General features: G+C 50.4%; 1 protein-coding gene and 2 long non-coding RNA genes across 3 annotated transcripts; all 3 read left to right on the forward strand.

Annotated features, from left to right (window-relative positions):
• The first annotated feature begins 2,005 nt into the window (after positions 1-2,005).
• On the forward strand, positions 2,006-2,661 carry LOC120686718. The gene is made up of 2 exons (XR_005680340.1): positions 2,006-2,336; positions 2,414-2,661. It is a non-coding gene; the product is annotated as an uncharacterized LOC120686718 (long non-coding RNA).
• A 341-nt stretch (positions 2,662-3,002) lies between these two features.
• On the forward strand, positions 3,003-3,580 carry LOC120686719. Its single transcript, XR_005680341.1, has 2 exons — positions 3,003-3,037; positions 3,225-3,580. It is a non-coding gene; the product is annotated as an uncharacterized LOC120686719 (long non-coding RNA).
• A 20,203-nt stretch (positions 3,581-23,783) lies between these two features.
• Positions 23,784-24,643, forward strand: LOC120686000 (protein GL2-INTERACTING REPRESSOR 1-like). The gene is made up of 2 exons (XM_039968154.1): positions 23,784-23,879; positions 23,986-24,643. Exon 2 carries the CDS (start codon positions 23,998-24,000, stop codon positions 24,340-24,342), a length of 345 nt encoding a protein of 114 aa, XP_039824088.1. The 5' UTR covers positions 23,784-23,879; positions 23,986-23,997; the 3' UTR covers positions 24,343-24,643.
• Positions 24,644-27,390: the final 2,747 nt, after the last annotated feature.

Raw genomic sequence — 27,390 nt, forward strand, 5'->3', positions numbered from 1 at the left:
ATCGAGGACGTCGGTGAAGTTGAAGGGCCATGGCGGCTGCAGGATGTTGTCGTTGCTGAGGACGTAGGTCTTGAGCACCATCTCCGTGCACACCTGCCAGTCGTCCCACCCGTCGAGCATCGGCATGCCGTAGGGGTCGTCCTCCTCCTCGCCCCCGTGTGGTTGTAGTAGATGCCCATGGCTGCCCGGACCCTGAGCAGCGTGCCGTAGTCGTTGCCGCTGGAGTCCGACGCATGGTGGCGGTCGACGGTGCGGCACATCTCGCGGACCTAGCAAGATCGGCTTCGCATCTATCACTGATGGATGCTTGTACTGTAGAAGTAAGACGAATGTGTTATAGGATCATCTTATGCCATCGTCTGAATTGAATTTATTGGTGCACACCCAAAGGATCTTCATGTATACTATCAGAATCGGTTCGCAAGGAAAACCAGACTATTGTGAAGGAATAGACAGCATATAAGTTCAATTTACTCATTCAGCTGGGAGCCGCCGAACGCCGCCGAACATTGACGCAATTGGTGTACATATTACTGGGCTGACCACCAATGCACTAGTATGACCGGTCCAGCCGTGCTCGGCCGTGATACTTGCGGGCCCTGCATAGCAGCTCATCGGCATGGCATACGATGCTTCTTGGGCAGATGTTGGCATAGACGATAAACTAATAGTTTGGAAAGCACAATTATTATCTACATATTTATCTTTTTCATGATGTCTAATTGACCCTTTAAACTACCAAGCAAATCATTTGTGGGTTTCTGATCCATAACAAATTGGCTAACCAAGTCGGAAGAGGAAGTGCTTACATTGTTTATTACCTCGACTTGTTTATTCTTAAGCGTGAAGGAGGGCGTAATGAAGTCTTGAACCCTCGTGACTTGGTCTTGCTAATCTTTCTTGAATCCCTTCAAAAATTGTGCCTTGAAGTGCTACATGGGCACCATGTAATCTTGATGCTCCTCCTCGCTAAGTGCCTCGATAGATGTGGAGATGATGTCGCTCTCATCGAGGTTGGTGATGACGCCCATCTTTTCTAGGGTAAGATAGATCGATTTTTAATAATCAAGATCTTCTTCCCCAGTAGAGTCGCCAAAACGGTTATGTTGATCGGTCAGACTGGTGCAAGCCGAGACGCTACGAAAACCTAAATCTCAAGCTTGGGAGGGACCCGTCGGAGCTTGAAGATATAGGCAACTAAGAACGTCATAGTAGAGACGCAAGAAGAACAATAGTTAGGGTTTGAGGAGGTAAAAACGGTAAAGAATAAATGATTTGATCGATTGGATGCCCTCAATTAGTCGCGACCCTTTATATTTATAGGGTTTGGAGGTCTTGCCCCGCAAGAAATTCTTTTAGAGATCTAAATTTACAAAAATCCTTAATTGTACTCAGACTTTTGGACGGACCGGTCAGACCCACCGGTCAGATCGGTTGGCCAAAAGCGGATAGTCAGCCTAATGGCACCAGGCAGTATGCGCCTTCGGATTTTACTGGAACCAGGTCAGAACGTTCGGATTTCCGAATATTTTTACAAGTGGACAGTCAACCTACGAATATCAGACGGTCCGCGCCTTCATACTTTGCTGGGACTGGTCAGAACATTCGGACGTCCGAACACTCTGACTAGCGGACAGTGCGCTTATGAATACCGGATGGTCCGCGCCTTGAGATCTAGGGAACAGACCAGAAAGTTTGGATGTCCGAACTTCTGACTTGCGAACGGTCTGCCTGCAGACACCGGACAGTCAGCGACTTCGGTTTTCGCTGGGACTTGGCCAGAGCGTTCGGATGTCCGAACATCCTGACTTGCGGATGCACTACAACACAAACCACCCTCTGGCAACGGATAGCTCGGAACGGAACACTATAGCGTTGCAAGCCCTTTGCCGTAGCAACGCTAAACCACGATGCCCCTTGACCACGTCAGAGAAAAAAAAATCGGGGCTAAATTCTGGCCCACACATCGTCCTTTGTATTTTTTATTTATTTTCTAAATCTGTTCAGTAGGTTCCTATCTCTATATGTACCATATGCGGCAACCACCACTGCTCCAAAATAGATCGAAGGGGCGGACTGCCTAGGGTTGCGCTGTAGTAGATCAACACTGCGATTGCGCCGCCGTCCATGTTGAGGCCGCTCCTCTAGCGTGAGTTTTCCGTCCAGTCTGATCAGTGGTGCTCCATTATGGTATGGTTGCTCATCTACGTCATGGCCTGTTGATTTCCCCTGATCTCCCATGTCTCTCTCACCGCTTGGTTCCTGGTGATTAAAGGATTGCATCAACACAACAGCATTGATTCACGGAAATTAACCATGTGCGATGGCTTTAGATGGTAAAATTTTGTGTTCTTTTCCTTAATTTATTTTGATCGCACCACTACTCCGGTCTGATCTACACTGCTTTGATTAGATCCAATAGAGCAGTCGTGCAACTGTGGTGCCAAGGTGGAGTTGTTGATTTTGACGAGGATGATGCCTGCTGCTTTAATCATCCCATATTTGTCTTTCTCCCCTTGCCCTCTCGGATCATCCCAATATGTTGACGGCAACCTCTTAATGTTGCAGCTTCTGCTATCATTTCTTCTTTTAAAATTTTGACCTTAACTTGGATAGGAGTGGATAGTTGGAGTCGCTTTATCTCCTGTGCAAGATATCCACCGTGGTGGTGTCCCTGACAGATTGTCAGCCTTTGCTTTTTTTTCTCAGGTAATTACGTGCACACATCCTGGTATGATTGTTTAGAATATTCAATCCCTCAAGCACTGAAGAATATTTTTTACAAAAAAATTGCTTGATTCGTCTTGGCAAATATCAGTATTTTTCTAAGAGTCCTCTAATTATGATTTCTTTGTTATGTAAATCTGGAATTCAGACTCTTGCAAGATCAATATGACTATCAAAAACAAGAATGATCGATATGTCTGACAAACAACATCAGATATCTATAACCATCTTACTTCTTTGCAAATATTTATTTTTCAGAAATCTCGTGAGTCGTCGGTATCAGTTATTCTTGAAAGGCAGATCAAGCAAGGTAAATTAATTTTGATCAAGTAGTTAGAAGATTGATCTATCCCTAGTCTTGTCCCAAAAAATACTAGAACATAATTACCATGTACAGTACAGTACAATTTAAATAACCTGATACAAATTTGTTGGCATATTTTCAGAACTAGTTTTTACCCAATTGCTTATATTCGCGTACTATTTTTTCCATACAGGATTGATCAAGTGGATATATCTTCTATTCTTGCTGAGTGCCTGGTTTATATTGAAGGTCAAGATGGTTTCACTTGAAGTTTTGAAGGTGCTGGAGCGTAGGAAATTCAATCATGCTTGTAGAAAAAAGCACATTGCAAGGCATATTAGATATTACGCATGTGTTTGTCATGCTATTGAGATTAGGAAAATAGTGGACGATCCAAGCGAGCGCATTCCATGATAAATTAGTCATATACGTTTGATTTTTGTTTTTTCTGTTTGATAAATTAGTCATAGATGATCCTTGTAACTGAAATTATATGTATCTAATAAGATTATTTCAATTTCAGTGGACATGTTCAATGTTTTATAATTTTGGAATGAATACACTATTTAGGATTGTCTAGTTCCTGTGGAAAAAGCTATGGTGTATATGAAAACTCTGGTTTTTTAGTCACCAACGCATAAGATGTGTTGCAAATATGTGTTGTAAAGCTTGCAACACTTTTTAGCACTAGTTACCAACGCATGTGTATATGTTGCCATAGACCCTTGCAACGCCACCTATTGCAACGCATATATAATGCGTTGGTATAGACCTTTGCAACATTTATTTTTAGTTCTAGCAACGCATATATGCGTTGCTAAAGGGGTGTTTCTCTTGTAGTGATGGTCCATCTATGAATACTGAATGGTCCGCTCTTGGACCGATCAGACTGCCTGGGAATACTGGTCTCTCTGTCTGGTTGGTCCAGACTGATCAGGCTTTGTGCCAATTTTTATCGTCAACCAAACTTTAGGCCAGGAGGACTGGAGGAGCTGTATATTGTTTCTGACCATGCTATTACCTTGAAATCTAGGCTAAAGAGTTGAGAATTTTCACTCTTCGGGAACATGAGTCTTTATTCAGCAAGCAAATAACAAAGGATCAAATTTTGTGGAGACTAAATATGCTGAGAAATAAATTTAACTAGGATTTTTTTTTAGTTTTGAGTGGACAAAGTTAAGGACTTTTTTTTCATATAGAAACACGCATCATATATGATGTGTCGGACAGAGCAGGTATGCACTTAGGTGCCTCTTCCATGTTTGGGCTTTAAGCAACGTCTTTTGGATTTAATAAATGCTTTCTCTCCTTTCTCAGTAGCTTATGTGTTTTATTATATGTGATCTCGTTTATTATATTACCATGGTCTAATTTCACCTATAGCAACGCACGGGTATACACCTAGTAAATTAAAAAAATACAAAACATGTGTTAATATTTTTATAAAAATATAACATATCTATTGGCATTCTACTTGTCAGTTATTCGGATCAAAATTTTCCATATCTCTAGTATTTATTTGCTAGTAGTTATGGCTATTATTTTTAAATTAATAGAATTCAAATAGAGCAACAACAAATGAATATTTCTTATTCAAACTTATTATCCGGTTTCGACAGTTAAATGTCCTCTGCTATCAGGTTATATAGTTGAAGGTTGGAAATTGTACTTTTGCGATAATTCGAAGGTGTAAGCTGAACTTCACTCTACTCATTTCTTTGATTTACTGTGCGTGTGTTTGAAATTTGTAGTACTGTGATATTTGCCAATGATTACTCTATAGATGCCTAGATGCCTAAATTTTCCCAAGCATGTGCCACTAACTTCAGTCATGTTGGTGAACTGAAGAATTTCATGTCATTAGAGCATGCTTGGAAAAATTTCAACATACGCGAGAGCGAGACCAGAGCATTCGTGCATTGGTCGTGGGCCCCTAGGCCAAGCTGGCCATGGCTGCTCACGAAGCTCAAGCCCAGTGCAAGCCGCCCCCAAGCTAGCATGTGCTCGAGCGGGACGAGTTACAATGACATCATATTATTTGCCGTGTGCTGCACATGGCAAACAACACACGACAATCAGACATCGGCAAAGAAGGTCTTTACCGTGTGTCATTTTTCGAGAACTCGGCAAAAAGTATTTGCCGTGTGTCAAACTGACACACGGCAAATTTTTTTGGAATAAATAAAAAAACCCAACCACCACGCCCGCCGCTATTGCTGCCACTGCACCGCCGCTGCCATGCAACAGCCCCGGCCGCACCCCGCCGCGCCGCCTGTGGGCTGTCGAGGAAAGGACGGAGCCGTACCGTCGCCGCTGCTCTTGGGGAGAGGCAGTGCCGCCCGCTTCGCCGGGATCCACCGCTCATCGTGGCCATGGAGGTAGGGGAGGACGCCACCACCGATTCGCCCGTGCTGCCGGGATCCGCCGCTCGCCGTGGCCATGGAGGGAGGGGTGGAGGCCGCCGCCGGATCTGCCCGCTACGCCGCCCACTGGGGACAGATCCACCCTCGCTGGGACCGGATCTGCCCGCGCCGCAGCCCGCACGGGACGGATCCGCCCTCGCTGGGCCGGATCCGCTCGTGCTGCCGCCCGTCGGGACGGATCCGTCAGCCGGTGCTGGAGGCCGCCCATGAAGTGAGGGAGGGAGCTAGAGGCCAGGGAAGTGCTGGAGCGGGAGAGAGACAAGGAAGAGAGAGAGATTGCGGGAGGGAGAGACGAGGGAGAGAACCAGTTTTATCGGGATTGAGGGAGAACTTTGCCGTATGTCCAGATCTGACACACGGCCAAGTGTTTCATTTTTTTTTCTTTCTTTGCCAAGTGTAAAAAAAACACTTGTCAAATAAATATTTGCTGAGTGTAAAAAATTAAATACACGGCAAATAAACTATTTGCCGAGTGTATTTACTTTGCTAGGTGTATTTTTTTGCTGCACTCGGTAAAGAGGTTCTTTGTCGTGTGCCCGATAGAAAACACACAACAAACTATCATGTATGCACACGACAAATGACCGATTTCCGGTAGTGATCGTTGGATAATTTATATGCAAATTTAGGGGGTTACAATGAATCTCCGTCATGAATTTCCATCACGAACGGTCCAGATCTGGCAATAGGGGTATTAATTGGTGACCCTTAGGTGAATCTCCAACCCTCTTTAGCTTAAAATTTTATACTATTTCTCCAAAATAAGATCTCATTTTGGAAAAGTAATACATAATTTAAACTAAAGAGGGTTGGAGGTGTATCTAAAGATCACCAATTAACACTCTTATCTGGCAACACACAGCACACTGCTACGTTTTTCTTTGTTCTGGGACCAAGCCATCAGCTGCATCCCTTGTTCTGGGACCCTGACGAGATCCCCTGTCCAAAACGCCAACTCATGCCACACCCTGCCTTGCAAAGCTACAATGCAGTATCAAATGATCCGCTGTTTCAGCTTCCTGATCGCACATGACACACGTTGGACTGCATGGACACCCTCGCACTATCAAGTTGTCAGCCGTTGGAATCCTACTCTGAATCAATAGCCAAGCAAAAAAATTTATGCTTTCCCTCGTTTCAGTCTATGTGCTCTCCAGTCACCAGCTGTACACCGAACACATCACCAATACTGCTTCACCGGCGGCACGTTGAAGCCCGGCGCCTCGTCGAGGAACGGCACTGCCTCCGGCCGGGACTGGAGGTCCCGGTAGAACTGGTACTCGGCCTCGTAGTCGTGCACCTCCGTCTCCTCCCGGTCGGTGTGGTAGTGGTGCCTCGTCGCCGCCGCCTTCCCGAACCCGAACATGGACACCTCCTCGCACGCCCCCGAGCGCCATCACCACCGCCTGCAGCCCCGTGGAGTAGTGGAAGTGCAGCCTCCCGTCGTCGCGCCTCCGTGCCCAGCCGCTCGCCGGCTCCCCGGTGGCGGCCACGAACCGCCGCAGCGAGTAGCACTTGGCGATGCCTAGAGAGAGGTGCTGGTGGCGACGAAAGGTAAGCAAGGGGAGCGAGAGCGCCAAGACCAAGAGGAAGAGAACGGGTTGGAGACGGCGGAGCTTCATCTTTCCGCCTGCAGTGTGGTGCCGGCGGCGAGCCCGTCGGGCGCCATTATAGTTGGCGCTGAGGTAGCGATGACTGGCGTGTCCGGCGTCCTATAATATGTCAGTATGTCACGTCGGCTCCAATATATGTCATTAGCATCCCGCCGGTTACAAAGCTAGTTGTAGTTGTTAATCTACCACATCAAGCTAGCTAGCATCACCGTTCAACATGTTTTGCGCACGCAACTTTAAGTATTAAAGTGAAAATTGACCGATAAAAAGAAAGATAATATACCAGTCAACAATAATCCTCTGCAACAATTGAAACCGATGCTCCCTAATCCATCGATAGTACTATTAAATAAACTATGCACCATGTGGACGACGAGGGCCCGTCGGCTGCCAGATGAGCCGCTAGCTGACGCAGCGACTTGGTGGTTCTTGACACCTAGCTGGTAACCAGGCCCGTATCTAAGCACGTGCGGGCCGTGCGACCGCACAGTGCCCCCGAATTTGAAGGGCCCCAAAATATTATATATACATTAGATATAGTCATGTAAATACTTTAATTTAGTTAATTATTGATTCAATTTGTAGCAAAATATGGCCCAAATTGCTCCTAAAAGATAAATCATTGTAGGCGTATCACTTATCACTTCCTTTTACATGGGTGCTACTCGGGGTCAGGTGTGTGATCTCGAGTGGACCTATCACAGCACCATAACCTCTCCAGGATTCCATATTTTGAACCTAAAATCGGCCTAATAAACTAGGCCCCTCAATACTTTGTTGCTAAAACAAACTTTTTTTGGAAAAATTTTTTGTTGCTCAAGCAATAACAATTGTTCCAGCAATAAAAGAAATTATTCCAGAACAAAAAAATAGTTATTAGACCTTTTTGTGATGATTTAACTGTCAGTCACACGTGTGACTTCTAACATTTGTGCTTTCACACAGTACATCGCGCATATCGCGCTTGCCGGCTGCTATCACTTGGTATTCACGATCCTGCACTAGGCCACTAGGGCCCAGTCCATTGTTTCGCACATGGCCCTCGAATTTGCCGGTACGGCCCTGGCAGGAAGATGGGCGCCGTCCGGCCGCGCCAGAAGGTGTCGTTCACGAGGTACCGCTGCTGGAAGCCTGGAACGTGGCGTAGCTCGCGGGGGCCGAGTTGAAGTGGTCCAGGCGCTGCGTGTAGTAGCGCGTCTCGTACTGCACCATCGGCGGCACGGACACGCCGGCGTCGCCGCCGCCCGCCGCCCGCGGCGGCGACGACGAGGCGTGGTGGTACTGGTAGCGCCTCGCCAGCGTCGGCGGCCGCGCCCGCCGCCTGACGACGACGCCGCCCACTCCGGCAGCCGCTTGGCACCAGAGTAGCAGAAGAAGAAAACCGGCAGGGATCAACCTCTCCATGGCTGGTAGTGTTTGATCGATGATGATCTACTAAGCTGCTAGATCTCGTTCGTTGTAGATGGATTCAAGAAATGGAGACGATGGATATAAGAAGCCTAAGAGGATATACTCGATCGTATATGGTTGCGAGATTCATGGTGATCGTTACTGGGTGAATTGGGTCGTCGATCGGCGCACAGAAAAACCGGATGGAAGGTTACGGTTAGTTGACTAGAGAGAGTACAGTTCGTTGGACGTGGTTGGAACGTGTCCATGGCCTATTTCCATCCCATTTTTTTTCATTGCCTCTTTATCTTTTCTTGGTCCAACGTCTGATTCTGAAGAACGCTACGTTTTGTGCAGTTACTAGGTCATTTCTTCGATATACTGTGTGTAGGGCATGAGTTTATTTGAAATTTATATAGTACTGTGATCGATCTTTGCCAATGCTACGTAGGTGAACTTTTGCCAATGCTCCGTCTAGATGTCTAAATTTTCCCAAGCATGTGCCACTGACATCAGTCATGTAGGTGAACTGTAGAGTTTCAAGTCATTAGAGCATGTTTGGAAAAACAAATTTCAAACATATGCGAAACGGGCCGCTGGGATCACCCAGCAGCAGAGCATTCGTGCATTGCCCATTACTCCAAGTTGGCCATGGCTGCTCACCAAAAGTACACCAAGCATAGTCACCAGGAACATGATACGGTGCCCACATTTCCGTACCGGGAACATCGTTCCGTACTAGAAACGCGGTTACATTTTCGTTCCATTAATATTAAAATCACTCTTAAAGAACATACCACGTATCATGTTCCGCGTTTCTTGATCCATCGATTCGGGAGCTTTTGTGACTCTTCCAAGACCAATGCAAGCCCCAAGCTGCATGGCGTGTGCCAAGCAGGATCAGTGACCCACTCACTGCACCGCCATGGCTGTCAACTATTCCTAATTTCCTACCATAGTATTACCGTCTTAGGCCGTGTTTAGTTCCATAAAGGTGTAAACGCAAAAAAATTTTGCGTAAGAATCTTCCCAATTTGAAGTACTAAATGAAGTCTATTTATAAAACTTTTTCCAAAGATGGGTTGTAAATCGCGAGACGAATCTAATGATGCTAATTAATCTATGATTAATTAATAATTAATGGATGGTTACTGTAGCATCACTGTTGCAAATCATGGATTAAGTAGGCTCATTAGATTCGTCTCGTGATTTACAGTTACAGCCCATCCATGCAAAAAGTTTTGTAAATAGACTTCATTTAGTACTTCAAATTAGCAAGATTTCTTTTCATTTTAATGTGTTTACGGCTTTTTTGCGTTTACGGGGTGGGAACTAAACAGGCCCTATGGTCCGTCCCTTCCCTTAGGTTTGTTGAATCACTGATCGATCATTACATGCCATCATCAAATCATCATGGCATTGGTAATTGGCATGGTACTTACCAGTTCACTAACATGTCCTGGCCCTTTCAAGTGTGAGCACGAAAGGCAACTGAGACGGAGCAATGAATCGCAGCAGCTCTGAACTTCTGATCCGCAGCACTTACTGCCCCGCTACTGTACTTTCATTGTTTTTCACTGCGCGACGGGAGTGCAACCTTTGACCGCACCCTTGAATTACTACTAGCTAGTAGGTTTTATTGTCACGGCAGTCATGGATCATCTCATCAGAAACAGGTTAAAGATGGCAACAGCAGCCAGCAGGTCTCTCTCCCCCGATTGCAAAATCATTGTCGTGGAATCCCATATCCGAGCAGTATTGGCGACGGATTTAAAGTGTTGCCTTGCGGTCGCAGCGCAGCGCAGTAGGCAGGCCGTGTTTGGGACGGCTCTGGCCCGCGGCTCGGCTCCGCGCTACAGTAATCGGCACTATACTGCACTGTAGCGCGGAGCTGGGATGGAGCGCTCCGTGCTACAGCCAACGGCCGGAGGAGAGGAGCCGGTAGAGCTGGGTTTCCATGGCTTCACCGGCTCCGCGCTACAATAGACTACAGTAGCCGGAGCCGGAGCCGGCGAAACCCGGCCAAACACGCCCGCAGTCGTCTCCCTGTCAGTCCAGCTCGTTCTTCATGTACACTGTTTATGCCTTTGAACCGGGTCTGATCACTCCTGACATGAAAAGCAGCAAGGTTGTTTTTTTAAGGAAAACAGCAAGGGTTTCGAGTTGAGATTTCAGCTCTTGATGTTCTGCAAGTGTTGGATCAAGATCTTAGTATCAAGGGAAAATTGGTCTCATAGCATCAAAAGATCACGATATTCGGAAAATACCATCAAACTTTTGTGTTCCGTAAAATACCATCGAAAGAATACAAAGTTACCGGGATATCGCATTCCGTCACATTTGGAGGAGACGCCGTCGCTTCCGTCAAACTCCTTCCCTCCGAGACGACCTGCTGCTGCCGCCGCCGCTCGCTTCTATCAAGCTCCTCCTCTCAGCCATGGCACCATGGTGGGCGGGGAGTGGAGGATGGGGGCACAAAAGGGGCAGCACGGGACGGGGACTGGCGGCCGAGCGACGTGGCGGGCCTGAGGTGCAGGGCGGGGACGGCCAGGAGCGGTGGGGCAGGGGCGGAGGGAGGATCGGTGGTGCGGCGCGGGTGGCAGCGGTGGTCGCGGCGAGGAGAAGCGGCACAGGGAAGCTCCGAGCCCTGTCGCTCCGAGCACCGAGCCACGCGGACCGTCGGAGGAGCTCGCCCGTACCGTCCACGCTTTGATTCCGCGGGGGCCGGTTGGCCGGGGTGCTGCGCTGGCTGAGCTTCCCTTTCCGCTGCTTCCATGGAGACAGGCGGATGGGAAAAATAAAATTCCAACTTTTGCTTCAATAGATTTGTAAAGGTGGGTAGTAAAATCGATTCACAACAAATCAAGGAAGCTTCTAGCACGAGCGATTGAATCGAAAGTCACCATGGCTGACGAATTTGGCCAGTGAGCATCGGGTGAGTGGCGGCGGCTCGAGCCGAGCTCGAGCGCAGCAGGATGGCCATCGTGCTCACCCGTTTGTGCTCCAGGCCAACAAGCGGATGCTACACCATCTACGGCACCTACGCGGCACAACCAGACCCTAAGACGATGCTCATGGACAGGTCGAGGCCCAGCTGCGGGTGGTCGGTGGCCGGTGGCCGGCGCCGCTCGGCATGTCACGGAGGGCTCCTCGGGCCGATGGCGCCGGGAGCAGCACCAGCATCGAGACGACTGCAGCAGCGGCGAGCGCGTAGCGCTCCGCGGGCACCATCGCCGCCGTGCGGAGCAGTAGCTCGCCTGCCGACTCGGCCCCGGCGACGGCTTCCGAGCCCGACATCTTGAGCCGCGTCGGGGAAACGACGCCCATCTGCGATTTGGGAGCAGTGATTTGAGACCAAGACGACGGAAGCGACGGCGTCTCCTCCAAATGTGACGGAATGCGATATCCCGGCAAAGTTATATTGTTTCGATGGTATTTTACGGAACGGCGAAAGTTTGATGGTATTTTCCGAATATCGTGATCTTTTGATGCTATGAGACCAATTTTCCCTAGTATCAAAGGTCGGTCTTGTCACTAACATAATCACTCTATAAACCAACCATGTTAGGGACTTGTGGTCCAAAATCATTCTCTTGGCGACCTGAATTTCGCCGATGTAATAGCTGCCCTAATCGTATCTTTATCTTGTACTTTAGGTAATAATACACGTCCTGTCGCGTCAAGCTCTACAATGCAGTAAGGGCAGCCGCAATGCAGTTCAAAAGTGGTCTTTATAGTCTTATAAAAATCGGCTCAATATTGTGAAAGGTGGCAATAAAAAGGGAATCTTGTACAGCTACTCATAGCTATAAAGACCACCTATATAAAATAAATAATATTAACCTCTCTCACCTCACTAGTCATATCCCCTCTCTTCCATCTCATTGATGTTCCCACCAGCTGTTTGCATGATTGTTTTTTATTTGTGAGTGGGCTCTTCATCTATGGTCCATTCTAAACTCAATATTATAGCAATGGTATTAGCTTATGGTCTATTAGCATTAGAGCCCATCTTAAAGACTGGTTGGGCCATAAACATTGCCCTCGCCCTAATGATACAACCCGCAGAATCTCTGGTACTGTTAGATGCTGTTCCTTTTTTTTCTTCTTCTTTACCTGATAGACATAACTACTCTGAGTCAACCCAACAATGCCGCGAAGCTTTTTGTCAGATCGCACTGGCAAGAGTAAACTTCCACTTGACTAAACGACCAGAGCCTGCCCCCGGCCCGTTTCATCAGCAAGAGATACAGGGGCAGAGCTGCAGCAGCTAGATACTAGCGAGATATACGTGCTCCTCCATGAAACCAAAGCTGCAATGCAATGGATCTCCGATTCAAAGCTTGCTGGTGACTGGTGAGACGTCATCTCACAACTTACACCTGTGTTTTTCTCTTGAATTCTCTTTTCTCTGAACCGAAGGGAAAAGAAAAAAAAAACAAGAGTGTTGCTTGCTTTTGCTGCGAGGGACATCAAATGAAGTGGTGAAGTTAATGTGCTGCTGGGTTCCTATAACTTCATTGCAGGGCAAAGGGGGCATTGAAGGTGTTAGGCCTGCAGTGCAAAGACATGCGTACGCCATCGCCGTTCAATTAAAGCGTGTATTTACCTTAAGTGGCACTCCTCCTATTGGAATCCATTTATTCAGAAAAAACAATGGCTCATTTGATGCACATTTATTTTGATAGATGGAGTCCTTTAAGCCTCTGTGGCCAGGAATTCTCTATCCATTCATGAAGACCATTCAAGGTGTTGAGTTCATATCATCAAATCTTATGGCAATAGCTCTGTTATATATGGATGGATACTCATGTGTGAGACTACTGCTAGCATAAAGGGGAATATGAAAGCTCTCGAGCGTCCAAATTTGCTTTGTTTATCCTATATATATACTCTGTTCTAAAAGACACCTACAAACTTATTTATGAACTTGTGTGGTAGCCTGAAATCTTGACCCGATCTGTTTTTCTTTTCTTGACCCCAGGACTTATTTTCCCATGGTTCCTGTAGATAGTTTTAATATTCTCCACCACAAAATTCAACATATTATGTAAGATATTTTTCCCAAGGTTTATATTTTAGATATTGAATACTACTCTACCTAAGTTGAAATAGCCCTTAACCAAAATTTTTGAATATGCTCTATTAAAACTAATACGATAAACGTAATTATGAACTTGTTTGGTAGCCTTCAATATTGGTGACCAGCATCACCATTTTGTTCATCACGTGTGAGATTCTACTTTTCCTTGGTCTATATTTTCCCCCAAGGTTTATATTTTGTATATTCAATTAAAGCACGTATTTACCTAAAGTAGCACTCATCCTATTGGAATCCATTTATTCAGAAAAAACAGTGGCTCATTTGATGCACATTTATTTTGACAGATGGAGTCCTTTAAGCCTCTATGGATAGGAGTTCTCGGTCTATTTACGAAGACCATTCAAGGTGTTGAGACAATATTATCAAATCTTATGCCAATAGCTTTGTTAATTATATGGATACTCATGTGTGATACTACTGCTAGCATAAAGGGCAATATGAAAATTCATGAGCGTCTAAATTTTGCTTTGTTTGATCCTATTAATATACTCAGTTTTAAAAGACAAACAGCTTATTTATCAACTTGTGTGGTAGCCTGGTAAAGCCCGAAATCTTGACACCATCTGTTCTTCTTTTCTTGACCCCAGGATTTATTTCGCCATGGTACAGGTACATAGTTTTGATATTCCCCACCACAAAATTCAACGTATAGTGCCAGGTTTATATTTTGGATATTTAATACTACTCTACCTAAGTTTAAATAGCCCTTGACCAAAATTTCTGAATATGCTCTATTAAAACTAATACGATAAATGTAATTATGAACTTGTTCGGTATCCTTAAATATTGCTGACCAGCATCACCATTTTGTTCATTAAGTGTGAGATTCTACTTTTCCTTGGTCTATATTTTTTCCCCAAGGTTTATATTTTGGATATTGAATACTACTTGACGGAGGAGTAAACCCAGGACCCCTAACGGCCCAACTTGTATAGAGCGAGGCCCAGCAAACTGAATGGGCCAAGGACGGAACGGCCCGCTAACCCGCGCGGGGAGCAGCCTTCGCCGCTAAGCCAACGGGTCCAGGAGCCCGACCTCCCGGGACACGTGGCGCCCCCCGACCTAGCGCCTCGGGTCAGAGGTCGTTGGCCCGAGGTGTGCGCTCCAAGGGCGCCGCGCCTCCTGACAGGTGTGCCGGCCAAAACAGGCTCCGTGCAAGCCCCAAGGCGTCAGCCCTCCTTATCTTGCAGCAAGGGCCAAGCCAGCAGGACTCCCTGACAAGGGGACAGCACCGCTCGCGCGGGCCCCTTGACACAACGGGAGGGGGCGTCCGCAGACGCTGCCTCCCCTCGCCGTAATGATGGATGCTTCTGTGCACCGCCTCATTACGCCAGCGACCGTGACCGGACGCCCCTGGTTAGGCCTCGGTAAGACGCCCCTCACCAGGCGTGTCGTTTGGTGACAGAGCTACGTAAGATAGCCTCGCAGGTAAGGAACCCGGGCTTCGGTGGACAAGACCGGAGGAGACCCCCGAGCGACCGCCCGAGTGGTCACGCCGCCCCGACTGAGCCAGGATGGGACAGCGCCGGGGGAACACGTCGCTCAAGGAGATCGCCAGGATCATCCCTTGCACCAGAAGATCGCCAGGATCAAGCTCATCCACTCCCGACCGACCGAGTGGGCCCCGACGACTAACAAGGACGAATTGCACCCTAACGGTGCCAAGACACAACGCTAGATATCTGTAAATGGGGGCCCTACCTTGGACTATAAAAGGGAAGGCCTCCCACGTAGGAAAGGGTTGGACTCTGAAGGGTTCGACACTGCTAGACTAGCTTGTAAGCTCCCCTCTGAATTTTGAGCACCCGGGCTCGAGAGCAATAGGACAAGAACACCACCCTCCATACTGGACGTAGGGCATTTCAGGCCCGAACTAGTCTAAATCCTCGAGTCTTTGCGTGCTAGACCATATCCGATCAAGCGCACAACAAACAAGCAATCGAGTAGTTTTGTAGTCGCCCATTTCCCGCAGCGACAGTTTTGGCACCGTCCGTGGGGAGCGCTTTGTGCGTTCACTGCTTCAGCAATCGGATGGTTTCGATCACTCCATTGGCCGCTCCGGCGGCCAGCCACGGCGAGACGATCCGCTTCGGCTCGTTGGAGTTCCCTGCGATCCCCCGTAACGGATTGTGGGCGCCTCCACCATTTCCGCCTTCCCAGACCTTCCTGTTCGGAAGTCTGGAGTTCATCACCGATCAGCTCGGTGCACTGCACCTCCATGAGGAGGAAGCCGCTCCAGCGGACACTGAGGAGCCTGCTCCTCCTTCCAAGCCTCGCAATCTGAGGCGTCGACGATCCGCTGGCGCGTCAAGAAGCATAGGCCGTCACAGCCAACCCGTGCTGTGCTCCGCCGCATCGCGCTCATGATGGCCTCCAACCCCACCGTCGAGGACGTCAACTTGGTCCTCTTCTCTCTGGCCAACGTTTCTCGACAGCTTGCGGGCGAGCCTCCGCTCGCGACGCCCCGCTCGTTCTCAGAGCGGCTCCCGTTTGGCCTACGCAACGCCGCAAGCGTCTACGCTCGGGAGACGCACAGGGCCGTCCGAGGGTTCCAGCCCGCGTTGCAGTTCGTGGGCATGACGGAGAGCTACCCTGACTCCGTCCACCACCTCTTGTGCTTCGAGGATCCCCTGAGCAATTCCTCCAGTGCAGGGGACAACCACCTAGAGGGGACATCCGCGCCGCTGCGCATGTGCTCCATGGCCGACGGCGACCCGCCGCCGGAGATGGTGCCGTCTGAGCAGACGCACACCCCAGCGGACCACCGCGAGCACGCGCTCGCCAACACACTGGCCCACGGCGACGACCTTCGCCATCGCGAGCAGGCGCCTCCGCTTGTGGGACAGCCTCCACGGGCCCCCTCCGGGTCCAAAGGAATGAACCCCACGAGTTCCGCATGTCGACGCGCACATGCGGTCAACCACGACATCATCAGCGACGCACGCATGCAACTCCCTTAAGAGTTCCGTGCAGGCCAGAACATCACAGTTGCCACGATCCTCCAATAGACGCTGCCAGAGCCAGAGGATCCAGCCCAGAGGGACCTTCACCACCAGGTGAGAAACTTGGTGGATCTTGCCGCCGTCCAGCAGGCGGAGGCTCATCGCTCCACCGCTGACAGGCCGCTGCCTCGTGTCCTGTTGGCGGTGCAAGCCACAGTGGGCGGGAGCCATCCGAAGTACAGTGCACCCCACCTCCGCGGCAGCCCGATGTGGGCGGCGCGCCAGCCCCAGCGGTGGCATCCGCTCCTCTCCCGCCAAGGCCACCGATTCACGACCGCGTCGGTCCTAACTACGACGCGCGCAGCGTAATCTGAGGCCGACAGCAGGCGAGGCACCTCGCCGACATCGACCGTGCTGCCGCTCGGGCAGAAGATGCGCGGGCATATGCCCCCAACCCGGAGTGCTCGCCGCTCTGTCGCGGAGGACGTCCATGAGACCCCGACATGGATCGCGACCGGAGTCCGAGCCTGGACCCCACCGGACCAAATGCCTTCTCCAGGGCGATCTGGGGAGTGCCTTTCCCTCAACGCTTCCGGCCGTCTGCGAACATCGTGAAGTATACTGGGGATACGAACCCCGGCGTGTGGCTGGAGGACTACCAGCTTGCATGCTGGGCCGAAGGAGAGAGCGACGACCACTTCATCATCCAGTACCTCTCCATATGCCTGGGAGAGAATGTCCGTGCCTGGTTGGACTTCTTGCCCGCCGACTCCATCAGCTGCTGGGCAGATCTCCGAAAGGTCTTCATCGGCAATTTTCAGGGCACGTACGTACGCCTTGTCAACTCTTGGGACCTCAAAAACTGCAAGCAGGAGCCCAACGAGTCCCTGCGCGACTACATCTGGCACTTCTCCAAGCAGTACAACTCGCTGCCAGGCATCATCGACGTTGACGTCATCGGTGCGTTCCTTAGCGGGATGCACTGCAAGACCCTGGTCCACAAACTGGGGAGCCAGAAGCCACGTACCACGCACGAGCTCCTGGAGATCGCCACCAACCACGCCTCAGGTGAGGAGGCGGTCGGAGTCGTCTTCGAGCGCGACCAGCGTGCGACGAAAGAGAAACGGCGTGACTGCGACATACCTTCCTCGAGCCGCGAGGACAGGAAGAACAAGAAGAACCGCCGACCTCCTGCCGCCAGTGAGGTCGCGGCCACCGAGCGCCAGGACAAGCGTCCTTCGAGAAACGACCACTTCAACTAACTCCTCGACAAGCTGTGCACCAACCATGGCTATCCGGTAAACCACAAGTCAAAGATTGTGACAAGATGAAGCGCCTCCTCCGACGAACAGCCAAGACCGACGGCGACGACCGCGAGAAGCGGCCCGACATCGACCAGGACAAAGGGAAGCCGGTGGAGGGAGAGTTTCCGGACGTGGATCGCTGCTTGGTGATCATCGGCGGCCTGGAGGACGAGTGCTCCAGGCGACTGCAGAAAGTTCGACTCCGCGAGGTATGTGCTGCCGCAAGTTCCATTTCTAGAAACTTAAAGTGGGCGTCCATGCCCATCATTTTCGATCAGGACGATCATCCGGCAAGCATCCCTCGACCTGGGAACTATCCACTCGTCGTCGACCTCGTCGTCAGCAACATGCATATGTCCAAGGTGCTGATGGACGGGGGCAGCAGCCTCAACATCCTCTACTTGGATACCTTGGAAGCCTTGGGGATTCCGCGAGGCTGCTTGCGGGACTCCCCCTTCCCCTTCTACGGCATCTTGCCGGTCATGAAGGCCTACCCGGTCGGCAACATCGACTTGCCAGTCACTTTCGGCAGCAAGACCAACTTCCGCACCGAGACCCTCACGTTCAAGGTGGTGGACTGGAAGGGGGTATACCATGCTCTCCTCGGGCGCCCCGCTTACGCCAAGTTCATGGCGGTGCCCAACTACACCTATCTCAAGTTTAAGATGCCGGGCTCGAACGGGGTCATCACCGTGAAAAGCTCCTTCGAGCAGGCCTACGTCAGCAGCCGCGAGTACTACGACCTCGCCACCACCATGACGAATTCGGCTAAACTTGGCCAGCTTCGCGCCACCACCGCCGAGTGCCGCCCCGACCCTGGCAAGCCTAGCCAGGCGCCCGCCTTCGTCTCAACCGACGAAACCAAGATGGTCGTGGCCGACGACGCCGACCCAACCAAGATGGTGTGGATCGGCTCTCAGCTGCCGACCAAATAGGAACACGCGCTCGTCGACTTCCTTCACGCCAACAAGGACACTTTTGCCTGGAAGCCGTCCGACATGACGGGCATCCCTAGGGAGGTCGCCGAGCACGAGCTCCGCATTTTGCCGGGATCCAAGCCCGTCCAGCAACGACTGCGCCATTTCGATGACGAGAGACGCAGGGCCATAGGAGAGGAGATAGCTAAGCTATTAGCTGCCGGCTTCATTAAAAAAGTCTACCACTACGACTGGCTATCTAATCCAGTCCTTGTAAAAAAGAAAACTGGTCAATGGAGGATGTGTGTTGACTACACCAGCCTGAACAAGGCTTGCCCCAAAGATAATTTTTCTTTGCCTAGAATAGATCATATAATCGACTCTACCTCCGGTGCGAGATCTTACCTTTTCTAGACGCTTACTCGGGCTATCACCAGATAGCGATGAAGGAATCCGACCAGCTCGTGACATCCTTCATCACACCTTTCGGCTCATATTGCTATGTATCGATGCCTTTCGGTCTCAAGAATGCAGGGGCAACAAACCAGCGATGCATGCAAAGCTTGCTTTTCTGACCAGATCAACCCGCCGATTGACCCCGACCGGTCGGACCCGCCTCGGGCGACGATCGCGGTCTACGTTGACGACATCGTCATCAAAATGCCATGGGCAGACGACCTGGTCGCCACCCTGAGCGCCATGTTCGCAAATCTCAAGAGATTCAACATCAAGTTGAACCCCGAGAAATGCACATTCGGCGTACCTAAGGGCAAACTACTCGGATACATGCTGTCCGAGTGTGGCATCGAAGCCAACCGCGATAAAATCACAGCCATCACCAACATGGGACCCATCCATGGTGTCAAGGGTGTCCAGAGGTTGACCGGGTGTCTAGCGGCGCTCAGATGATTTTTCGCTCGACTGGGAGAGCGAGGCCTGCCCCTATACAAACTCCTCAAGAAATCCGACACCTTTGTCTGGACGGAGGAGGCGTAGGTGGCCCTCGACCGCCTCAAGGCTCTCTTGTCCTCTCCACCAGTGCTCATAGCTCCGGATCCCGACGAACCCCTTTTGCTCTATTTGGCAGCCACTAACCACGTGGTCAGCGCCGCGCTGGTGGTCGAAAGGCAAGAACAGGGACATGCCCTTAAGGTCCAACAGCCCGTTTACTTCGTCAGCGAAGTATTGACCGACACCAAGTCACGGTACCCTCAGACACAGAAACTTTTGTATGCCGTCATCATGGCGGCCAAGAAGCTGCAACACTACTTCACCAAGCACGAGGTGTCGGTTGTCACCTCGTTCCCACTCAGAGAAGTTGTCCGTAACTGCGACACCGTGGGACGGATTTCTAAATGGGCAGTCGAGCTCATGGGCTATGACGTCAAGTTCGTGCCATGCACGGTGATAAAATCCCAGGCCCTGGCCGATTTCATTGCCGAGTGGATGGAAATCCAAGCCCCGACCCCAGAAATCTCTCACGAGTACTGGACCCTCTACTTCGATGGGTCGGTCATGGGACCCGGCGCGGGGGCCAGGGTCGTCTTGGTCTCCCCAGAAGGAGGCAAGTTCCAGTACGTGGTTCGCCTCCACTTCCCTGCATCCAACAACGTTGCAGAGTATGAGGCGCTCATCAGCGGCCTCTGCATAGCCATCGACATCGGGGCAACCCGCCTGTACATCTATGGCAACTCCAAGTTGGTAATCGACCAAGTCATGAAGAACTCCAACTACGAGAGCCCTCTCATGGACGCATATTGCCAGGAAGTCTGCAAGCTGGAGGGGAGATTCCAGGGGTCTGGAGCTCCACCACATCCCACGGAAGCAAAACCCTGATGCGGATGCTCTCGCAAAGATGGCCGCCGAGTGCAAGCCAGCACCCAACGGCGTTTTTGTCAATGACCTGAACGCGCCGTCGGCACGTGAAAGGCAGCTGGCCGACGAGGGGAGTTTAATGGGGCTGAGGGTAGCCCAAAACTCCCTGTCGGCACCTGCTCCTGGGTATCTTCCTCATGCGCTGGAAAACGGGCCATGATCTCCTTCCAGTGGCCACGGCGTCTTCCAGGCGCACCACTCTAACCGCTCGCCTCCGAGACGCGGAGACCCATCCTGGCTGCAAGACCACCCTGCCTGATGAGAGAGGAACCCTTCACCGTCCCCCGCTGCCACGGTGCACAGCATTGAGCTGTGCAGCCTTCCAACCATAGTTGGAAGATCGGGCAACAGATCTACGGCTCCGCGTCGACGACGCGTGAACTGCCCACCCGAGGCCTCGGGGGAGCGGCAACCGCAAGAAGGACGTAGAGCAGAAGGGTGACCCCCACGGCAGGGAAGGGTCGCACCTCCACCAATTCTCCGGGCCGGCGCCAAGAGGAGTCCAAGGAGGCCACGAGAAGCTGGGAGCCCCCCTCGCCTGTTGGCAAGAGAGCAGGCAGACCAGTGGCCTGGCTTGCCTAACTCCAGTAGCAAGCCCTCGAACTCCTCGGCGTTGGGCAGCGGTCGACAGCATGAACTCGCCGGTGAGTTCATGCCTGAGGAAGATCCCCCGCCGTTCGCAAGCATTCTTCTAGCACCAGAAAAACAAGCCACGCCCATTCTCATCTAGAGGATGGGTGTGGGGTGTGAGGAAGAGAACTATCAAATGGATCTCCATGGTCCGTCAACTTGTGTGAAACTATGTATCCACAATCCCCCTATTTATAGGCAAACAAGGGCGCGGACGGCCCCAGCAATCAGCGGGCTGGCTAAAAACAGGGCACACCAAGAGCCCTCACCTAAACCGAACCCTCTCTTAAATGCCGACGGAGCGGCGCCAGCGCGCCCGGCAACCGCCGCGCCACTCGGGGCACGATCGCTGCACGACCCACCAATGGGAGGCGACCCCGAGTGGGAAAAAATGAGGCGTCCGCGGTACAATGATAAGACACGACGACCGGCCTCGAGATTCCACGACCCGTCAGCCGGCCCTCAAGGCGGGCCTGACCCCGTCACGCCACCACTGGCGCACGCTGAAAGCTGAGGGCGTGAGTAGTTGGATGGCACGCCCCAGTCAGGGGTCATCAAAGCCAAGTCCAGCGGCTCCACGATTGCTTCGAAATCGCAGAGCCACTCGGGGGCCTCTGACGGGGGAGTAAACCCAGGACCCCTAACGGGCCCGACTTGTATAGAGCGAGGCCCAGCAAACTGAATGGGCCAAGGATGGAACAGCCCGCTAACCCGCGCGGGGAGCAGCCTTCGCCGCTAAGCCAACGGGTCCAGGAGCCTGACCTCCCGGGACACGTGGCGGCCCCCCGACCTAGAGCCTCGGGTCAGAGCCAGGTCGTTGGCCCGAGGCGTGCGCTCCAAGGGCGCCGCGCCTCCTGATAGGCATGCCGGCCAAGACAGGCTCCGTGCAAGCCCCAAGGCATCAGCCCTCCTTATCTTGTAGCAAGGGCCAAGCCAGCAGGACTCCCTGACAAGGGGACAGCACTGCTCGCGCGGGCCCCTTGACATAACGGGAGGGGGCGTCCGCAGATGCTACCTCCCCTCGCCATAATGATGGTTGCTTCTGTGAACCGCCTCATTACGCCAGCGACCGTGCCTCACTAGGCGCACCGTTTGGTGACAGAGCTACGTAAGATAGCCTCGTAGGTAACGAATCCGGGCTTCGGCGGACAAGACCGGAGGAGACCCCCGAGCGACCGCCCGAGTGGTCGCGCCGCCCCAACTGAGCCAGGATGGGACAACGCCGGGGGAACACGTCGCTCAAGGAGATTGCTAGGATCATCCCTTGCACCAGAAGATCGCCAGGATCAAGCTCATCCACTCCCGACCGACCGAGTGGGCCTCGACGACTGACAATGACGAATTGCACCCCAACGGTGGCAAGACACAATGCTAGATATCTGTAAATGGGGGCCCTACCTTGGACTATAAAAGGGAAGGCCCCCCACGTAGGAAAGGGTTGGACTCTGACGGGTTCGACATTGCTAGACCAGCTTGTAAGCTCCCCTCTGAATTTTGAGCACCCGGGCTCGAGAGCAATAGAACAAGAACACCACCCCCCATACTAGACGTAGGGCATTTCAGGCCTGAACCAGTCTAAATCCTCGAGTCTTTGCGTGCTAGACCATATCCGATCAAGCGCACAACAAACAAGCAATCGAGTAGTTTTGTAGTAGCCCATTTCCCGCAGCGACACTACTCTACCTAAGTTGAAATAACCATTGACCAAACTCTCTGAATATGCTCTATTAAAACTAATATGGTAAATATAATTATGAACTTGTTTGGTAGTCTTAGTATGGGTGACCATCATTACCATTTTGTTCATTAAGTATGAGATTTTACTTTTCCTTGGTCTATAGGGTTGCAAATACTGCTCCAGCTAAGTTGAAATATTCCTAAGCCAAATTTTCTAAATGCTAAAATTAATAGAATATTTGTGATTGTGAACACATAAATTCAAATGACATTGTGGTAGCCGTAAATCTTGGCGACCACACAAGTGTGATATATTTTTTCCCTGATATATATCATAAAAAATAGTCTTCTCCCTCCATCTTAAAAAAACTATTCTTTTAGAAAATTTTAGACACATAACTAATCATAACAAATGACCTTATTGCTCCTTATTTGGTTAATAAATGCCTATCCGTTGGAACTAAAAAAACAATATCTCTAAGCATTTGATTCCATACATTTCACTATACAATTTTTTTCTTGGTATCTAACGTTGCTTTAATTAGATGGATCTTACTTATAAGCTAAAAGAATGCTATTTATGTGATACAATTTGAATGTTAAACAAACGTTTATTTTCGATATGGGGGGAGTACTATTCTAACTAACTCAAGATATTCGATGACCAAAATTTGTACACATACTTGTGTAGTGATATTAAGATAAACAATTTACAAGAGACAGAAGCATAAATGAGGTGATGTGAAAGAAAGAGAGAGAGAGAGAGGGAGAGGAAGTAATAGCAAGGACCAGAGGAGCAACTTTGTTTGTATGTATTAATACGAAGTAAATAACATCATTGACCTCCCCTCCTCCACCTCCCTATATAACAGGGCCCTGGAACTCCTTGAAGCCCCACAACCAAAACATACCAGAGCTGCAAGCCTGCAACAGCACATCTCCTTGCTTCCTCTTCACTTCTCATCAACCTTCAGGTAGTCAAGTAACATCTGCCGTGCCTCAACCTCTCGATCTCTTGCTTGTGTTCTTTCTCTTTCACGTACGCCTTCTTGTCACCATTGTCAATTCTTTGCCGTGCAGCGTAAACGAGCCATGAGCAACGGCGGCAGGGGCGGCGCGAGGGGCGCGAGGCCGGAGCTGCAGCTGCACCTGTCGCCGCCGGCGGCCGGGAGGATGGAGTTGGACGGCGGCGACGGCAGCGACTCGTCGTCCCCGAGCTCGTGCGTGTCGTCGGACGGCAGCCCGGGGGGCAAGTCGCCGATGGTGATCGGCGCCTGCACGCGGTGCATGATGTACTGCATGGTGGCCAAGAAGGACTTCCCCACCTGCATCAACTGCAAGCAGCCCTCCCTGGTGGACCTCCTCCACGGCGCCGGCGCGGGCGGCAGTGGCGGCGACGTCGCGGGCGGCGACAAGAGGCGCGGCAAGGGCAAGTGAAGAGCGGACGGCCGGCCGCCGGCGTGCCCCGGCCGTCCAGTGGATGCTCATACGGATGGTTAGCTCCGGTTGTTCGGCCGGCACGCATCTTGAGGCGCGGTGGAGGAGTGACCGCCGTTGGATCATCCACTGGACGGACAGGGCCTGCTTATTGGTGATGTTGTAGGCAAGTAGCTAGCTAGAGTAGTTGGTGATCTTAGTTGCTATGTTTATGATGTTGTTGTGTCGCTTACGTTAGTATGGTTTTAGTTGTAATAATAACATTGCTCTATTTGAATGAAGAGTGCAGTTTATGAAAGTACGTGTCTATGTCTGTCATTGCGATAAGGGTGTCAAATTCTATAAGCTTTGATCACGCGTTGTTTTGTATTTCACAACTTTTCTTCTTAATACAAAGATACGCAGCTCTCCTCCGTATTCGAGAAAAAAGGTGTCAAATTCTGGAAATTGCTTGAATTGGAACCCAAATTCTAAAATTTCTTGTCTGCGAATGGTTTAGCTTTCTGGTCTTCATTCTAGATGACATTGCTCATAACCGGCTGCAGATAAAAGTTTTTCTTCGAACATTGTAAGAGTTTAGACTTTAGTGCATCTATTTGCTGATGTTGACCGGTCAGGATATCATCACACCATTCAATGATGAGTTAAAGTTGCCTTCATAAAAACCACCTGCGGCTGCTATACGTACTACCAGTATCCTTTCATGTCGTAGTAACCTACAGTCAGTATCCTTTCATGTCATGGTAATCTAAAGTCCGAACGGTCATCTAGTATAATAAAACTTGTTTTGTACGACAAAAGGTCAGACTTTGTTCGTTTATTTCCTCCTTCCTTGGAGTTTCATCTCTCTTTTGTTTGGCATTTCTCATGCATTATTATTCTTCCAATAATTCCATCCCCGGCCCATTTTCTTTTGCTCATTGGTTTTCCACCCTCAATGCCGACAGCACTTCGTATCCAAATTTGTGGAGCTCCGGCTGGTTTCAGCTAAATGGATAGGGCAGTCATCAGAAACACAAGCTTGTTCCTCACACTACATATCTTAATTGTTGTTAGAAATATAGACATTTTTTGGTATATTTTAATTCAAAATATAATTATCAAATCCATGATATAAATGAGTGATTTTGTGGTCATAATAAATATATTTTTGTTCATGTTAATCTCACTAATTAATAAATATGAACAAAATAATAAACTAAAGATGTTTTAGAATGTACGCGGGACCAGTGCCAGAGGTACCGGGTGCACCGTTCCCATAATCCCATGACTGGTCATTATATCGGTCAGGGTTGTTCGATGTAGCCGAACTTTGTCGTTGTAGTGCAGATGGCCGTCGGGAAGTAGTCGAGACGAACTTAATGTCCACTTGGGGGATACAAGTACGGCCACCGGGATGTAGAGGATGCAATCGTTCGGCCACCAGGATGCAGATGACGTAGTCGTTTGGCCACTAGGATGTAGAGAACGTAGGCGTTCTGTGGAGCAAACAAGCAGTCGCGTCAAGACGCTCCCTAAAAACCCAATTGCCTGCTATCCCGAGCAAGATCTTCAGCATGTAGAGGTTTCGAAGGCCTACTCTCGCCTGTACTGTGCTAGCGATGGGAATGCAGAAACAACTGAGGGTGAAGGAAGATGTCTCCTAAGCAGGAGTACCTTAGAGTGCTTGCGTGTTATGTCAGAATGAGCAAGTACTGTGCTAGTGATGGGAATGCAGAGAGCAACTGGGTGAGAAGGGAGAGTTCTACTAAGTAGAAGTACCTGAGAGTGCTTGAGTGTTGTGTCAGAATGAGAGGGGGCTGGTCTCCTTTTATAGTTGATTTTAGGCCTCCTCCAACGAGGGGAGATATTGCTAGCTTAAGTTGAGCTGGAGGAGAGAGGAATCGTGAAAATGGCTGCGCCAGCTCTTATCTCGACGCTAGCCTATAACCGCAAGTATGAGAAAGCGGAAACGCAAAACGAGAATCGGAGGGCGTTTTTTCAGTTTTTTATTGTTAACTGCTCCAGCTCGGTTGGCAATTTCGCCAGTACCGTTGGAGACGGCCTTAAAGGAAGAGGGGATGAACCTAGAGGTGCGAAAGGGAGGATGAATCTGGATACTTCTAGGTGCAACAATGGTCATCAATTCGTACCATTAACCAGTCATCTATTCTCTATTTTAGGAAACATTTACAACTCAGTCATCACTCTCCTCAATTACCACTATAGTATTAACCTCCTAATGGGTCATGACTCCCTAGCATTAGCAGTGAGCTTTAATTTTTTTTCTATTAAATTATTGAATAAAATGGGCCAAGTCCATAAATTCCAACACTTGTTTACTAGTGATAATATGCCTTTATATCCAACAAAGGAAACAAAAGTCTAGTTTACTGATTACTACGCAGCAGAGGAACCCTGAGGTCTGTGGCGGTGGTGGTGCAGCAGGTGGAGCACGGTAGAAAAAGAACCGCTCGCACGCGCGAACAGAGGAACGAACACCCAGATGCGCATGCAGTGGCAGTAGCATCATCCATCCGCGTCGAGGCAGGCGGCATTGATGCTGCGGCCGCCGTGCTGGATGCATGCAGAACACCACCAGCAGTAGTGCCAGGCTTGGCTCATCCTGGAGCGGTCGTGTGTGCTTGTAGAGCACACACAGGTGAGCTTGAATGCACGCAGCCGGGGAGAGAGAGTAAAGTCAGTAATGGCCGGCGCAGGGGAGGGGGGATTACTATACGAGCGGCGCAGCCTGGAGGATGAGGGTTCCACGCACGTCACCTCGTCTTCAAGCTCCATCACAGCCCTGCCGGCCGGCGGGGCAGCCGCGTCGTCTTGACCTGCGGCCTTCGAAGTGCGCCGTGATGTTCGGAGGACATTTGATGAGCCCCCCTCTCGCGAGCGAGCTCCTGCTCTGCCACTACGTCCGTCCTTGGATCGGATACGCGCGCACGCACTCGTACGGTACGACGTGACCGGGGTCGGCCGTGCCGTGGAACAAGTCTGGGAGGTCGATGATGGCCGCCGCTGCGACGAGCCGGCGATGCTCGCCTCCAGCTCCGATGGGGG

Source organism: Panicum virgatum, chromosome 8N (assembly GCF_016808335.1).
Source record: "Panicum virgatum strain AP13 chromosome 8N, P.virgatum_v5, whole genome shotgun sequence".
Taxonomy (NCBI): domain Eukaryota; kingdom Viridiplantae; phylum Streptophyta; class Magnoliopsida; order Poales; family Poaceae; genus Panicum; species Panicum virgatum.